Source organism: Dromaius novaehollandiae, unplaced genomic scaffold (assembly GCF_036370855.1).
Source record: "Dromaius novaehollandiae isolate bDroNov1 unplaced genomic scaffold, bDroNov1.hap1 HAP1_SCAFFOLD_33, whole genome shotgun sequence".
NCBI classification, from domain to species: domain Eukaryota; kingdom Metazoa; phylum Chordata; class Aves; order Casuariiformes; family Dromaiidae; genus Dromaius; species Dromaius novaehollandiae.
The window spans coordinates 2824551-2841912 of record NW_026991456.1 but is presented as its reverse complement, the minus strand read 5'-3'; the positions used below and the strand labels follow the sequence as shown (position 1 = coordinate 2841912).

The following is a 17362-nucleotide window of genomic DNA, read 5'->3' as shown; positions in this document are numbered from 1 at the left end:
GCTTGTTTCCGCCCACTCACCGCTTTGCAGAACCTCCACGATTTTGGTCTCGGCTCCCACGAAGGCCCCGAACTGCCCCTCGCCCTGGACCTCCACCACCAGCGCTGGGGGCAAGGGCCAGGGGTCAGGGGCTGAGGGGCAGCTGGGGGCGGAGCCTGGGGACACCGTGGGGCAGGGGGATGCCATGGGGCAGGACCTTGCTGGGGGGGACACCGTGGGGCATGGGTACACCATAGGGCAGGGGGGTGCCATGGAGCAGGGAGATGCCATGGGGCAGGGGGGACACCGTGGGGCAGGACCCCACTGGGGGGACACCATGGGGCAGGGGGGATGCTGTGGGGCAGGGAGATGCCATGGGGCAGGGGGGACACCATGGGGCAGGACCCCCCTGGGGGGACACCGTGGGGCAGGGCAGACACTGTGGGGCAGGGGGGATGCTGTGGGACAGGGGGATGCCATGGGGCAGGGGGACATGGTGGGGCAGGGGGACATGGTGGGGCAGGGGGATGCCATGGGGCAGAAGGGATGCTGTGGGGCAGGACCCTGCTGGGGGGGACACTGTAGGGAAGGGATACACCATGGGGCAGGGGGACGCCATGGGTCAGGATGCCGTGGGGCCCGGGGACACTGTGGGGCCCAGTGGGGCAGGGCTGCACCATGGGGCAGCTGTGGGGCAGGGGACACTGTGGGTCAGAGGAGGTCGTGTGGCAGGGGGGCACCATGGGGCAGTGGGATGCCATGGGGCAGGAGGTTCTGTGGGGCAGAGGGGCGCCATGAGGCAGCCATGGGGCAGGGGACACCGCGGGGCAGGGGACACCATGAGGCAGCCATGGGTCTGCCATGGGGCAGGAGAGCACCACAGGGCAGCTATGGGGCAGCCAGGCCATGGGGCAGCCAGGGGGCAGGAGGGCACCATAGGGCCGCCATGGGGCAGGGGGCTGCTGTGGGGCTGCCATGGCGTGGGAGACCACCATGGGGTAGCCATGGGGCAGGGGCCACCGTGGGGTGGCTGTGGGGCAGGGGTGCCATGGGGCAGCCACGGGACAGCTGGGGGCCAGGGGTCACCATAGGGCCACCATGGGGCAGGAGACTACCACAGGGCAGCTGTGGGGCTGCTGTGTGGCAGGGCCGGCCGTGGGGCAGGGCGAGGGTACCGTAGTCCACGCGGGGGCTGTTACAGGCGAAGTGAAGGCGTTTGGCCGCCGTCAGCTCCTTGGCCAATGGCCGCTGGGCCCGGGGGCAGGCGCCTGCGGGGCCCGGACGCCTGGGTCCCTCGGACGCCTGGGCCTCTCGGACGCCTGGGCCCCTCAGACGCCTGGGCCCGTTCCTGGGCGCCTGGGTCTGTCGGAGGCCTAGGCCCCTTGGATATCTGGGCCCCTCGGACACCTCGGCCCCTTGGACACCGGGGTCCCTCCCTGGCTGCCCGGGTCCCTCCCACACTGGGGCCCTTTTCTGGATGCCTGGGTCCCTCGGACGCCTGGGCCCCTTGGATGCCAGGGTTCCCCGGGGAGAGGGTGCCCAGACACATGGGCCTCTCGGATGCCGGGGTCCCTCCCATGCTGGGGTCCCTCCCTGGATGCCTGGGTCCCTCCCCGGACACCTGGGTACCTCCCATGCTGGGGTCCTTCCCTGGACGCCTGGGTCCCTCCTGGACACCTGGGTCCTGGGGAAGGGGGCACCCAGACGCCTGGGTGCCTCGGACGCCTGGGCCTGTCTGCGGACAGCAGGGCCCGACCCCTCCCGGCTCCCCCAGGATGTGGAGTGAGGCAGGGGAACCCCTGGGTCCCTTGGGGGGGGAGGCAGAGGGGGCTCTGCGGGGGGCCGCCCCGGATGCCGAGGCCCCACCTTCGGCGCACTCGCAGACGCCGGGGGAGCAGAGCGTCGCCACGAAGCTGCTCCGCCGGGGGGCGCTGTAGAAGACGGTGCAGCGGCGCTCTGGGGGGGGCGGAGCCACATGAGGGGGCGGGGTCAGGGCCTCACCAAGACACGCCCCCGGCACCCGCAGCCCCCTGCTACACCCCAGGCCTTGAATCGGCCCCACCCGCTTTTAGGCCCTGCCCCCATCCGACCCCTCCCCCTGGGCCTCGCCCACAGGTGAGGCCCCGCCCACCTGGCTCGTAGTAGTCGAAGATGGTAGCGGCCGCTGGCTGCAGCAGCCCCACGGCCACCTCCTGCGTCACCCCAAAGGTCACACAGTCCCGCTGGGGTGGCACCTGGGGATGGGGGGGACATGGGGGGACATGAGGAACATGGGGGGACATGGAGGGACATGGAGGGAAATGGAGATCATGGGGGAACCTGGGGGACATGAGAGACATAGAAGGTCATAAAGGACATGAAGAGACATGGAGGGACCTGGGAGTCATGAAGAACATGGAGAGATAGGGACATGGAGAACATAAAGAACATAGGGGACACGGAGACACAAGGGACATGGGGGACATGGAGGGACGTGGGAGTCATGGAGGGACATGGAGGACACGGGGGTCTCTGCAGCCACCAAGTGAGCATCCAGCCCAATCCTTTCCCCCTCAACCCACCCTGCCCCCCATTGGGCGACCTCAAATCCCCTGCCATATCCCCCCCCAACTGCCCCCCAAATTGCCCCACAGCACATTGTCCCCACAGCACCCCCACCCCATGTCCCCCCCACTGCACCCGCGCCCCCCACCTCGTCAAAGTAGAGCACCAGCTGCCCCCCGTCCAGCTCGTAGTGGCTGATGTAGCGGTCCACCACGTCCCGCAGCTGCGTGGGGCAGGTTGTGGGTCCAGGTCCCCCCATGGGGCCCCACGTCGCCCACCCCCCAGCGCCCCCCACCTTGTCCAGGTCGTCGCGGTGGGGCCGGAAGCCGCTGAGCAGAGCGACCTCGGCCACAGCCATGCCAGCGAGCGGTGTCCCCGCCTGCCGCCTGCCGCCCCCCACGGCCCGGACCCCGTCAGCCGGGGCAGGGGGGGTGGGAAGTCCTGCACCCCTCGCCCCCCACTTCCAGGAGGAAATGGGAAGTCCCACCCCCATAATGGGGATAAACAGGAAGTCCCACCCCCATGATGGGGATAAAACAGGAAGTCCCACCCACAAAAGAGGGAGAAACAAGAAGTCCCACCCCGTGATGAGGATAGACAAGAAGTCCTGCCCACAAAATCTGGGAAAACAGGAAGCCACACCCCCATTATGGGGAAAAGCAGGAAGTCCCATCCCAAAACCCTGGAAAAACAGGAAGCCCTGACCCATTTATGGGGGTTGACAGGAAGTCCCACCCACAAAAATGGGGATAGACAGGAAGTCCCACCCACAAAACCCAGGGAAACAGGAAGTCCCACCCCCATTATGGGGCTAAACAGGAAGTCCCACCCACAAAACCCAGGGAAACAGGAAGTCCCACCCCCATTATGGGGCTAAACAGGAAGTCCCACCCACAAAACCCAGGAAAACAGGAAGTCCCACCCCATGGCATAAACGGGACGTCCCACCCACAATATCCATGAAGGCAGGAAATCCCAACCCTGCTCTGGAGTGATACAGGAAGTCCCACCCACAAACCGTGGGACTACTGGAAGCCCTGCCCCCCCTAAATAAAGGCACAGCAGGAAGTCCTGCCCTCCGGGGGTGGGGCGGGCAGGAAGCCCCGCCCCCTCACCAGATGCAGACGTGCATGGCCGCCTGGCGGCTCCGCAGCTCTGGGGAGGCCAGAGCCTGCCGCCGCCGCCGGGGCTCCACCCCCTCCTCCAGCCCCGCCCCTTCTCCCGGTCCTGCCCCCTCCTCGTAGTCCTCGTAGTCCTCGTAGTCCTCCTCTGCCGGGGGAGGGGCCCTTTGAGTGGGGGAGGGGGGGATGCCCAGGCCCCGCCTGCCATCGTAAGGGGGTGGGGCCCGGCGGTGACAGGCGGGGCTGGATTGGACAGGGCCTCACGCTCATAGTTGATTGGGCCACTGAGGGAGACCTCGAGGCCCAGCTCCCCGCAGGTCCCATTGGCAGGAGACATCACCCGGTACTGCCGCTGCACCTGTGGGCCCAGGCATCCGGGCAGGGCCCAGGCGTCCGGGAGAGGAGGCCCAGGCATCCGGGAAGGGCCCAGGCATCCAGGGAGCAACCATATGTCCGGGAAGGACCCAGGAGTCCAGGAAGGGCCCAGGCATCCAGGGAGAGACCATGTGTCTGGGAAGGACCCAGGCATCCAGGAGAGGGGGCCCAGGCATCCGGGGAGGGACCATGTGTCCAGGAAGGACTCAGGAGTCCGGGAAGGGGCCAGGCATCCGGGGAGAGACCATGTGCCTGGGAAGAACCCAGGCATCTGGGAGAGGGGGCCCAGGCATCCGGGAAGTGCCCAGGCATCCGGGGAGGGACCATGTGTCCAGGAAGGACTCGGGCCTCTGGGAAGGGGCCAGGCGTCCAGGGAGGGACCATGTGTCCGGGAAGGACCAAGGTGTCCGAGAGGGACCCAGGAGTCCGGGAAGGGCCCAGGCGTCCGGGAAGGACTCAGGTGTCTGGGGAGGGACCATGTGTCCAGGAAGGACCCAGGCATCCAGGAGGGACCCTGGTGGCTGGAAGGGGGGGTCCCAGGTGTCCGGGCTTGCCCCACCCCCAAGGGACACAGGTGTCCGGGCGGTCACTCACGGTGAGGGTCCCCTGGCCTTCACCCTTCACCTGCACCGTCACAGGGCTGCCCAGGGGCACCTGGGGACATGGGGGGACATGGGGAGGACAACAGGGACTGAGGGACCCAAAGACCTGCCTGGGGAGCCCGGTGTCCCCCCATGTCCCCCTATGACCCTCCATGTCCTCCCATGACCCATGTCCCTCCATGTCCCCCATGTCCCTCCATGATCCCCCGTGTCCCCCATGTCCTTCCACATCCATCCATGTCCCCCCATGCCCCTCTATATCCCCCCATGTCCTCTCGTCCCCGTCCCACCTCCAGCTTCCTCTCGACGTGCTCCAGCCCCTTCCGCAGTGTCACCTGCGTCCTCCCGGCCGCACTGTGTCTCCCAGGGCCACGTGGCCACGCGAAGGTGACATCAAGGCCGAGCTCCTCCAGCTGCGGCGAGTGCAGCCACAGCTCGCTCAGCGCCTCCAGTGCCACCACTGTGTCCTGCAGGACCCAGGCGTCCAGGTGGGCCAAGGCACCCCACCAACCTCAGGGACCCACATGTCCAACCAAGGGGACCAAGGTGTCCAGGCACCCCACCATCCTGGTGACCCTCGTGTTTGAGAGACTCATGCATCGAGGCACCCCGTCACCCTAAAGACCCAGGTGTCTGGGACGCCCCCCACCCTGGGGTCCCAGGTGTCTGAAGGTCCCAGGCATCCAAAGGACTCAGGTGTCCAAGGGACCCAGGTGTCCAGGTCACCCACCACCCCGGGGTCCCAGGTGTCTGAGGGACCCAGGAGTCCAGGTCACCCTCCACCCCGGGGTCCCAGGCGCCTGAAGGTCCCAGGCATTCAAGGGACCCAGGTGTCCAAGGGACCCAGATGTCCGGGTTGCCCAAGACCCCGGGGGCCCAGGCATCCAAGGGGCCCAGGCGTCCAGGCACCTGGGTGGAGTGGAAGCCACCGCCGTAGTTGCTCTGCTCACGGAGCCACCGGGCTGCCCGCAGGGCCCCAGCCACGTCGTTGAGCCGCAGCAGCGCCAGCAGCCCATAGCCCGTGGCCTCCACCGTCTCGGCCGCCCCGCCGGCCGGCCAGAACTGCGCCGAGCCGTCTGCAGGACCCAGGCATCCGGGAGGGGGCCGTGGAGCCTTGCACGTCCCCCCACGGGCCCAGGTGTCCGGGTACACCCCACTACCCCAGGGACCTAAGTGGCTGAGAAGCCACCCACCCATGGGGCCCCCAGGTGTCTAGGAAGCCACCAACCCCTAGGGACCCAGGTGTCCATGGCACCCACGAAACCCGAGGGATCCAGGTGTCTGAGAAGCCACCAACTCCCCAGGGACCCAGGTGTCCAGGAAGCAACCAACCCATGGAGGACCCAGGCATCCAGGGCACCCACCAACCCCCAGGGACCCATGCGTCCAGGTGTCCCCTACCACCCCAGGGACCCAGGTGTCCGGGGCACCCACTGACCTCCAGGGCCCCAAGTGTCCAGGAAGCAACCAACCCGTGGAGGACCCAGGTGTCTGGGGAACCCCTCAACCCCCAGGGACCCAGGTGTCCATGGCACCCACTGACCTCCAGGATCCCAGGTGTTCAGGAAGCCACCAACCCATGGGGGGACCCGGCTGTCTGGGGCACTTGCCACCCCCCAGGGACCCAGGCATCCCCCACCGCCATGGCAGGGACCCAGGCATCCAGGTGCCCCCTCCCCAGGGACCCACGTGCCTGGGTGCGACGGGACCCAGGCATCTGGGCGTCCCTGTGTCCCACCCCTCCCCCGGCAAGGGACCCAGGCGTCCGGCTCACTGTGGGCGCTCCGCGCGAGCCGCAGCAGGGGCTCGGGGGACCCCGGGGTGTCGCTGAGGGCCAGGGCGTAAGTGCCGATGGCAGCCGCGAAGGGCCCTGCCATCTCCATGCGGCCCCGCAGGAAGCCTGCGGCCCGCGCTAGCGCCGCGTCCTGCTCCATGGACACGGGTGTGGGCACGGTCACCAGACGTGGCCATGGGATGGGAGACACGGGACGTGGCCACGGCCATGGGATATGGGACATGGACATGGGATATAGACACAGGACATGGACATGGGTCATGAGATATGGGAAATGGACATGGGACACGGACATGGGAGATGGGACATGGAACATGGAAGTGGGTCATGAGATATGGGAAATGGACATGAGACATGGACATGGGAAGTGGGATGTGGACTGGGACATGGGACATGGACATAAGACATGGCTTATGGGATAAGGGACATGGGAGATATGGACATGGGACATGGATGTGGGTCACGGGACATGGACATAGGACATAGGTTATGGGATAGGGGACATGGACACGGAAGATGGGACATAGACATGAGCCATGTGATATGGGAAATGGACACAGGACGTGGACATGGGACGTGGGATGTGGACTTGGGCATAGGACAAGGGTTATGGGATAGGGGACATATACATGGGAGATGAGGACACGGACATGGACATGAGATACAGACGTGGGTCATGGGATACGGGAAATGGACATGGGATAAGGACATGGGTTATGGACATGGGACATAGACTTGAACATGGGACATGGACATAGGACATGGGTTATGGGATGGGGACAGGGATATGGGACATGGACACGAGACGTGGAGACATGGACACGGGACATGGATATGGGACACAGACATGGGACATGGACATGAGACGTGACATGGACATGGGACAAGGGACATGGACATGAGACAGGGACATGGACTTGGACGTGTACATGGACAAGGGACATGGACACGGAAGATGGGGACATAGACACAGCACACGGACGCAGACATGGGACATGTGTCCACACAGGGCTGCACAGGGGGAGAGAGAAGGACACAGAGGGACATGGGGTGACAGGAGGTGACACAGGGTGACATGGGGGGGAGGGAACACGCACCAGAAGCTGCTGTTGCTCGGTGTGCTCAGGGCCGTGCACGTCGCGGGCCTGGTGCAGGGCCACGGCCACGAAGGCCGTGAGCGCCACGGCCGCCTCTGCGCCCGCCATGCCGCCCTGCGGCACACGCACGCTCGCACACGCACCTCGCATGCGCGGTCACGTGCATGTGGCTTGCACATGGCTCAGGCACGGGGGGAGGTCTGTATGGCCTCGCGCAGGGGTGTTGCATGGCGGGGGTTGCATGGAGATGTTGCACAAAGACCTTGCATGGGCATGTTGCACAGGGCTGTTGCATGGAGGTTTTGCACAGGGATGTTGCACAAGGGTTTTGCACGGGGATGCCGCATGGGGGTTTTGCACAGGCTGTTTGCACAAGGCCCTTGCACATGGATGTTGCATGGGGGGTTTGCACGGGGAAGTTGCATGGGGGGTTTGCACAGGGATGTTGCACAAGGGCCCTGCACAGGTATGTAGCACAGTGCTATTGCACGGGGATGTTGCACAGGGGTTTTGCACAGGGGGTTTGCACAGGGATGTCGCACAGGGTTTTTGCAAAAGGCCATTGCACGGGGATGTTGCACAGGGGGTTTGCACGGGGATGTTGCATGTGAGTTTTGCCCAGGCATGTTACACAAGCGTCTTGCACGGGACGTTGCACAGGGATTTTGCATGGAGGTTTTGCACACGGATGTTGCACGGGGATGTTGCACAGGGATGTCGCACGCACATCTTGCCTGGGGGAGTTGCATGGGGATGTGGCACAAGGGTCTTCCACAGGGGGGTTGCAGGGGGATGTTGCACGGGGGGGCTGCACAGGGATGTTGCACAGGGGATGTTGCGGGGAGGGTGCACAGGGACGTTGCACACGGCTTTTGCACGGGGGGCAGTTGCACAAGGGCCTTGCAGGGGGGTCAGGGTGCCGGGGGGGGCTGGGAGGGGGCACCCACCTGCATGCGCCGGTGGATGATGGGCTGGGGATCGCGGAAGGCGCCCGAGGGGCCCTGCTGGCGCAGCAGCCAGCGGGTGGTGGCCCGCAGCCCGGCCTCGTCCACCTGCTGCCAGCGCCGCAGCCCCGACAGCACCCGCAGCACCAGCGCCGACAGCCTGCCGGGCCCCCGCATGGCACCCATGGGCACCCATAGGCACCCGCACCCACCCACACGGCACCCATATGCAGCCACATGCAACCACATGGCACCCCCAGGGCACGCACATGCACCCACCCAGCACCCATGTGGCACCCATGTGCATCCACATGCACCCACACAGCACCCGTGTGCAGCCACACAGCACCCATGTGGCACACACGCACACCCACATGCAAGCACACAGCACCCACATGTACCCACACAGCACCAGCATGCACCCATGGGCACCCACATGGCACCCACCACCAACAAGCAACCGCATAGCACCCATGGGCACCCACACGGCACCCACACAGCACCAGCATGCAACCACACGGCACCCACAGGGCACCCGCGTGCAACCACATGCACCCACGTGGCACCCACATGGCACCCGGACACACCCATGGGCACCCACATGCCACGCACCCACCACCACCACACAACCACAGGCCACCCACAGGGACACACCACCAACCCGGACACGTCACCAGCAGGTCACCAAGGCCAAGACGAGCACGGAGACATCACAGACATGGACACGGGCAGCTCATCAGAGATGGGGCACCGTGGCTGTCCCCAAGTCCCCAGTGTCCCCCCATGTCCCTCTACGTCCCCCGTGTTCCTCCATGTCCCTCCATATCCCCATGTCCCCCATATCCCCCATGTCCCCCTGTGTCCCTCCATGTCCCCATGTCCCCCCATGTCTTCCATGGCCCTCCATGTCCCCCAATGTCCCCGTCCTCCATGTCCCTCACGTCCATGGCCCTCTATGTTCTCCATGTTCCTCCATGTCCCTCATGTCCCCCATGTCCCTCCCGTCCACATCCCATGTCCCCCATGTCCCCTTATGTCCCCTCTGTCCACATCCCCCCATGTCCCTCCATATCCCCATATCCATGTCTTCCATCTCCTCCAATGTCCCCCATGTCCTCCAGGTCCCCCATGTCCGCCGATGTCTCCTCATGTCCCCCCCCATCCACATCCCCCATGTTCCTCCATGTCCCTCATATCCCTCCATGTCCCTCATGTTCCTCCCCATCCTTCCATGTCCTCCATGTCCCTCATGTTCCTCCATGGCCCCCATGTCCCTCATATCCTCCCATGTCCCTTATGTCCCATGTCTTCCATGTCCCCCAGGTTGCCCCATGTGCCCCCGTGTCCCCCCGGTCCCCTCACCAGGTGCTGCTGGGCCGGTGCCGCCAGCCCGCGTAGGAGCCGTCGTCCTTGCGGAAGCTCTGGATGCGCTCGTAGCCTGGGGCGGGCGGGGGGACACGGGACACACAGACGGGAGGGACGGGGGACACGCAGATGGGGGATGCATGGACGGGGGGGGACACATGGATGGGGGGAAGGGGGGACACATGGATGGGGGGGGAATGGGATCAGGGGACACCTTGGCACACCCCTGCGGGGCCTTGCACCCCCCCCCACAGAGCATTGCACCCCCCTGCAGGACATTGCCACTCCGCAGGGCATTGCCACCCTGCAGGGCATTGCACACCCCTTGTGCACGCTTGCAATGCATTGCACAACCTTGCAGAGCATCGCACACCCCCGCAGGGCATGGCACTCCCCTGCAGTGTTGCACGCCCGTGCATGGCATTGCACACCCCTGAAAAGTGTCGCACACCTCTTGCAGAGCATTGCACGGCCCTGCAGAGCATCGCACGCCCCTTGCACACCCCTGCAGGGCATTGTACCCCCCTGCGGAGCATTGCACGCCACTTGCACACCCCTGCACAGCATTGCACACCCCTTCCACCCCCCTGCACAGCATCGCACGCCCCTGCAGAGCATCGCATCCCCGTGCAGAGCTTTGCACGTCGCGGCTCACCCTGCTGCAGGGCGTGCAGGCCCCAAGCACCCCCCTGCACCCCCCCGCACCCCCCTGCACCCGTGTCTCACCCTGCTGCAGGGCGCGCAGGCCCCAAGCACCCCCCCGCACCCCCCCGCACCCGTGTCTCACCCTGCTGCAGGGCGCGCAGGCCCCAAGCACCCCCCTGCACCCCCCCGCACCCGTCTCACCCTGCTGCAGGGCGCGCAGGCCCCAAGCACCCCCCCGCACCCCCCCGCACCTGTGTCTCACCCTGCTGCAGGGCGCACAGGCCCCAAGCACCCCCCTGCACCCCCCCGCACCCGTGTCTCACCCTGCTGCAGGGCGCGCAGGCCCCAAGCACCCCCCCGCACCCGTGTCTCACCCTGCTGCAGGGCGCGCAGGCCCCAAGCACCCCCCCGCACCCCCCCGCACCCGTGTCTCACCCTGCTGCAGGGCGCGCAGGCCCCAAGCACCCCCCCGCACCCCCCCGCACCCGTGTCTCACCCTGCTGCAGGGCGCGCAGGCCCCAAGCACCCCCCCGCACCCCCCCGCACCCGTGTCTCACCCTGCTGCAGGGCGCGCAGGCCCCAAGCACCCCCCCGCACCCGTGTCTCACCCTGCTGCAGGGCGCGCAGGCCCCAAGCACCCCCCTGCACCCCCCCGCACCCGTGTCTCACCCTGCTGCAGGGCGCGCAGGCCCCAAGCACCCCCCCGCACCCCCCCGCACCCGTGTCTCACCCTGCTGCAGGGCGCGCAGGCCCCAAGCACCCCCCCGCACCCCCCCGCACCCGTGTCTCACCCTGCTGCAGGGCGCGCAGGCCCCAAGCACCCCCCCGCACCCCCCCCGCACCCGTGTCTCACCCTGCTGCAGGGCGCGCAGGCCCCAAGCACCCCCCCGCACCCCCCCGCACCCGTGTCTCACCCTGCTGCAGGGCGCGCAGGCCCCAAGCACCCCCCCGCACCCCCCCGCACCCGTGTCTCACCCTGCTGCAGGGCGCGCAGGCCCCAAGCACCCCCCCGCACCCCCCTGCACCCGTGTCTCACCCTGCTGCAGGGCGCGCAGGCCCCAAGCACCCCCCCGCACCCCCCCCGCACCCGTGTCTCACCCTGCTGCAGGGCGCGCAGGCCCCAAGCACCCCCCCGCACCCCCCCGCACCCGTGTCTCACTCTGCTGCAGGGCGCGCAGGCCCCAAGCACCCCCCCGCACCCGTGTCTCACTCTGCTGCAGGGCGCGCAGGCCCCAAGCACCCCCCCGCACCCCCCCGCACCCGTGTCTCACCCTGCTGCAGGGCGCGCAGGCCCCAAGCACCCCCCTGCACCCCCCCGCACCCGTGTCTCACCCTGCTGCAGGGCGCGCAGGCCCCAAGCACCCCCCCGCACCCCCCCGCACCCGTGTCTCACCCTGCTGCAGGGCGCGCAGGCCCCAAGCACCCCCCCGCACCCCCCCGCACCCGTGTCTCACCCTGCTGCAGGGCGCGCAGGCCCCAAGCACCCCCCCGCACCCGTGTCTCACCCTGCTGCAGGGCGCGCAGGCCCCGCTGGCGGCAGCCCGGGGGCAGGCGGGCCCAGGCCCGGCTGTGGTCCAGGTAGCGCAGGGCGGCGGCGGCGGGCGCCAGCACCATCAGGGTCTGCTCGCCGCAGCCCCGCGGCGCCCGCAGCAGCACCCCCGCCGCCCCCGCGCCCAGCGCCGCCTCCAGCGTCGCCCCCAGAACCCGCCCTGCGCCCGTGCCCGCACCGGGGGGGACACGGGGGGGGCAGGGGGACACGAATGGGACACGCGCGGGGACACACACAGGGACACGCATGGGGACACGCACGGGGACACAGATGGGGACACAGATGGGGACACAGATGGGGCGCATGGGGACATGCACAGGGACACGGGGACACAGATGGGGACACACGCGGGGACATGGGGACACGTGGGACACGCATGGGGCACAGCGACACACACGGGGCATGCATGGGGACATGGGGGCACACATGGGATGTGCATGACACACAGGGACACACATGGGGACACACATGGGACATGCACGGGGACATGGGGACACATGAGACATGCATGGGGACATGCACAGGGACATGGGGACATGCATGGGGACATGCACAGGGACACACATGGGGACACATGGGACATGCATGGGGACACACATGGGACATGCATGGGGCATGCATGGGGACATGCATGTGGCACATAGGGACACGCATGGGACATGCACGGGGACACACATAGGGACACACATGGGACACGCATGGGGACATGGGGACACACATGGGGCATGCATGGGGACATGGGGATGGACATGGGGCATGCATGAGGAGACGCATGGGGACACACACAGGGGGACATGGGGACACATACAGGGCATGCACGGGGATGCAGGCCATGTGGACACACATGGGGACATGGGTCACAGGGAAATGCATGGGGACATGCATAGGGACATGGGGACACACATGGGAAATGCATGGGGACACACATGGGGACAGGCACGGGGAAGCAGGTCATGGGAACATGCATGGGGACACGCATGAGGACATGCATGGGGACACACATGGGGACATGGGGACACACATGGGACATGCATGGGGACACGCATGGGGAGGCAGGTCATGGGAACATGCATGGGGACACGCATGGGGACATGCATGGGGACACACATGGGGACATGGGGACACACATGGGACACGCATGGGGACACACGTGGGGACAGGCACAGGGAGGCAGGTCATGGGAACATACATGGGGACACACATGAGGACATACACGGGGACACACATGGGACACGCACGGGGACATGGGGACACACATAGGGACACACATGGGACACGCATGGGGACATGCATGGGGACACGCATGAGGACACGCACAGGGACACGCATGGGGACATGGGTCACAGAGAAATGCATGGGGACATGCACAGGGACATGGGGACACACATGTGGACATGCACAGGGACACACATGGGGACATGGGGACACACATGGGGCATGCATGGGGAGACACATGGGACATGCATGGGGACACACATGGGGACAGGCACGGGGAGGCAGGTCATGGGAACATGCATGGGGACACACATGGGACACACATGGGGACATGGGGACACACATGGGACACGCATGGGGACACGCATGGGGACAGGCATGGAGAGGCAGGTCATGGGAACATGCATGGGGACACGCATGAGGACATGCACGGGGACACGCATGGGGACATGGGTCACAGGGAAATGCATGGGGACATGCACAGGGACATGGGGACACAAATGCGGATACGCACAGGGACACACATGGGGACATGCACAGGACACACACAGGGAGGCAGGTCATGGGAACATGCATGGGGACACGCATGAGGACACGCAGGGGGACACGCATGGGGACATGGGCCACAGGGAAAGGCATGGGGACATGCACAGGGCGCATGGGGACACACATGCGGACATGCACAGGGACACACATGGGGACATGGGGACACATGGGACATGCATGGGGACACACATGGGGCACATGGGGACACACATGCAGACATGCACAGGGACAGGCATGGGGACACAGGGACACACATAGCGACATGCACAGGAACACAGGCCATGGGGACATGCATGAGGACACAGGCCATGGGGACATGCATGGGGGGACAGGGGCCACATGACCGGGCACATGCAGGAGATGGGGGGACACGCAAGGGGACATGCAAGGGGACACACAGAGATGGGGACAGAGGCCAGATCAGGGCCACATCCCCGTGGCCCTGACCACCATCCCTGTGGCCCCACGACTCCACCGCTGTGTCCCTGTCCCATGTCCCCAACCACATCTCCACGTCCCCACCAGGTCCCTGTGTCCCCGCCAGGTCCCTGTCCCATGTCCCCAACACCCGTCCTTGTGTCCCCACGTCTGTGTCCCCATCCCTGTCCCCCAAACCCATCCCCGCTACGTCCCTATGTCCTCACCGTGTCACCACAATGTCCCCATCTCCCTGTCCCCAACACCCGTTCCCATGTCTCTACCCTATCCCCATCCCTGGGTCCCCAATGTGTCCCCGGCCCCCCCATCCCCGTGTTCCCAACATCCATCCCTGTGTCCCCACCCGGCCCTGTGGTCCCCCATCCCCATGTCCCCACCATCTCCCTGTCCCCATGTCCCCAGCACCCATGTCTCCATCTCTGGGTCCCCACCATGTCCCTGTCCCCAAGTCCCTGAAGCCCGTTTCCCCACGCCCTCCCACCCCCGTGTCCCCACCATCTCCCTGTCTCCAAGTCCCCAAAGCCCGTGTCCCCACATCCACCCATCCCCGTGTCCCCACGTCCTCCCATCCCCGCGTCCTCGTCACGTCCCCGTCCCCGCGCACCAGACACACGGACGCTCATGGAGAAGTCCCCGTCGGGGACGACATCGGCCGGGATGTCCCCGGGGATCTGCAGGCTCCAGCCCCTCTGGCCTGCAGGGACGGGCCGTCAGGGGAGGGGGCTCAGACACCTGGTCCCCCCCCGGACGCCTGGGCCCCCCTGCAGACCCACCGTCAGTGTCCAGGACGTAGCTGGTCTCCTCCAGGTGCAGCTCACCCTCAGCCTGTGGGGACAGGGGACAATGGGTGCGAGGACCCAGGCATTTGGGGGAGCCAGGCGTCCGGGGGAGCCAGGAGGACCCGGGGGGGCCCAGGCGTCCAGGGGACTAACGAGGACGCAGGTGGCTGGGAAACCCACGGGGGGTCCTGGAAGGACCCAGGTGTCCGGGAGATCCAGAAGGGACCAAGGGGGGGGGTTGTGGGGACCCAGGCATCTGGAGGACCCAGGAGGGAACCTGGTGGGGACCCCAGTGTCTGGGGCCCTGAAGGAGACCCATAGGGACCCAGGCATCTGGGGGACCCAGGTGTCCGGGGATCCAAGAGGGGACCCAAAGGGACCCAGGTGTCCAGGAGGGGACCCAAAAGGACCCAGGTGACCAGGGACCCAGGAAGGGACCCAAAAGGACCCAAGTGTCCGGGGGTCCAGGAGGGGACCCAAAAGGACCCAGGTGTCTGGGGGTCCAAGAGGGGACCCAAAGGGACCCAGGTGTCCGGGGACCTAGGAGGGGACCCAAAAGGACCCAGGTGACCAGGGGACCCAGTTGGGGACCCAAAGGGACCCAGGTGACCAGGGGGCCCAGGAGGGGACCTGTGGGGACCCAGGCATCTGGGGGCCCAGGTGTCCGGGCTCACCTTGACGTGCAGGATGCGGGTGATGCGGTCGCCAAAACCCCAGGGCCCGCGGGCAGTGATGGTGATGGGGATGTCACCGGGGCCCAGGGCCACCAGGGTGAAGGGCATGGCCACCACCGCCCCGGCGGGCACCTCGAGGTGCTGCGGGCCCTCAGCCAGCGCCGCGCACACCCCCGCCGCCACCGACAGGCTCACCGTCACCTGCCGCCATGTCACCGCCACATCACCGCCACACCGCCGTGTCACCATCCCCATCGTCGTCCATGCCACCATCGTCATCCTCGTCCCCACCACCGTCACCATATCACTGTCCCCACCATCCTCATTGCCATCTCTGCCACCATCACCATCCTCGTCCCCACCATCATCATCGCCGTGTCACCGTCCCCACCATCCCCATCTCTGCCACCATCACCATCCTTGTCCCCATCGTCACCACGTCACTGTCCCCACCATCCCCATCACCATCTCTGCCACCATCACCATCCTCGTCCCCATCATCAGTGACATGTCACCGTCCCCACCATCCCCATTGCCACCTCTGCCACCACTGCCATCCTCGTCCCCACTATCGCTGCCATGTCACTGTCCCCACCATTCCCATCGCTGCCCCTGCCACCACCACCATCCCAGCCACTGCCACCATCCTTGTCCCAATCACTGCCACCGTCCCCACTGTCCCCATCCCTGCCACTGCCACCAGCCTTGCCCCCATCCTCATCGTCCCGATCACCGCCACCATTCTCATCCCCACCACCGTCACTGTCCCCACCGCTGCCCCTACCACTGCCACCGTCCACATCCCCACCACGGTCCCCACCACAGTCACCATCACCATCCCCACCACTGTCCTTGTCCCTGCCATTGTCCCTGTTCCTGTCACCATCACTGTCCCTGCTGCCCCATCCCCATCCCCACCGCTGTCCCCATCCCCACCATCACCATCGTCTCTGTCTCCGTCCCTGCCACTGCCACCATCACTGCGGCTGGTACCATGGTGGGGGGAGCTTTGGGACAGCTATGGGGTGTCTATAGGGTGTCTATGGGGGCTTTGGGGCATCTGTGGGGCTATGGGGTATCTACGGGTTCTATGGAGTATCCATGAGGGGAATTGGGGCAGCTGTGGGGGTCTATGGGGGTTATGGATGTCTAAGGGGGTCTATGGGGGCTATGGGGCTACGTGGTCTATGGGTGTCTGTGTGGGCTACGGATGTCTATGGGGGCTTTGGGGCAGCTATGGGGTGGCTATGGGGTGGCTATGGGGCAGCTATGGGGGCTTATGAGTGTCCATGGGGCAACTATGGGGGCTATGGGGCAGCCGTGGGGTGGCCATCAGTGTCTGTGGGGCAGCTGTGGGGCAAGGCGGTCTCTAGGGCATCTGTGGGGTGTTGCTGGGTGTCTATAGAGAATCTACGAGACATCTATAGAAGATCTATAGGGTGTCTATAAGGCACCCCTGGATTGCCTATATGGGATCTATGGGGTGTCTGTAGGAGCTCTACGGGACATCTATAGGAGATCTATAGGGTGCCTATGGACTGTCTATGGGGCATCAACAGGGCCTCGGTGGGGTGTCTATAGGGGATCTATGGGGGGGTCTACAGGGCATCTGTGGGAGCTCAGTGGGGGCTCTAAGGGGGGATCTATGGGGTGCCTAAGGGGGAGCTACAGAGTGTCTATAGAGGATCTACGGG

General features: G+C 66.1%; 1 protein-coding gene across 1 annotated transcript in view; it reads right to left on the bottom strand.

Moving 5' to 3' along the window:
* The window catches only part of LOC112996251 (complement C4-B-like), a 41453-nt gene that overhangs the window by 1401 nt on the left and 22690 nt on the right, over window positions 1–17362 (bottom strand). The window contains exons 21-39 of the mRNA XM_064504447.1: window positions 15669–15869; window positions 14989–15040; window positions 14820–14909; window positions 11973–12176; window positions 9820–9895; window positions 8461–8617; window positions 7514–7627; window positions 6396–6546; window positions 5531–5697; window positions 4912–5088; window positions 4614–4673; window positions 3909–4002; window positions 3639–3792; window positions 2819–2909; window positions 2672–2746; window positions 2111–2213; window positions 1846–1935; window positions 1155–1247; window positions 21–104 (exon numbers count right to left, since the gene is read on the bottom strand). Coding sequence (XP_064360517.1) covers window positions 21–104; window positions 1155–1247; window positions 1846–1935; window positions 2111–2213; window positions 2672–2746; window positions 2819–2909; window positions 3639–3792; window positions 3909–4002; window positions 4614–4673; window positions 4912–5088; window positions 5531–5697; window positions 6396–6546; window positions 7514–7627; window positions 8461–8617; window positions 9820–9895; window positions 11973–12176; window positions 14820–14909; window positions 14989–15040; window positions 15669–15869 — 2233 coding nt within the window. The remainder of the gene's footprint in view (window positions 1–20; window positions 105–1154; window positions 1248–1845; window positions 1936–2110; window positions 2214–2671; window positions 2747–2818; window positions 2910–3638; window positions 3793–3908; window positions 4003–4613; window positions 4674–4911; window positions 5089–5530; window positions 5698–6395; window positions 6547–7513; window positions 7628–8460; window positions 8618–9819; window positions 9896–11972; window positions 12177–14819; window positions 14910–14988; window positions 15041–15668; window positions 15870–17362) is intronic.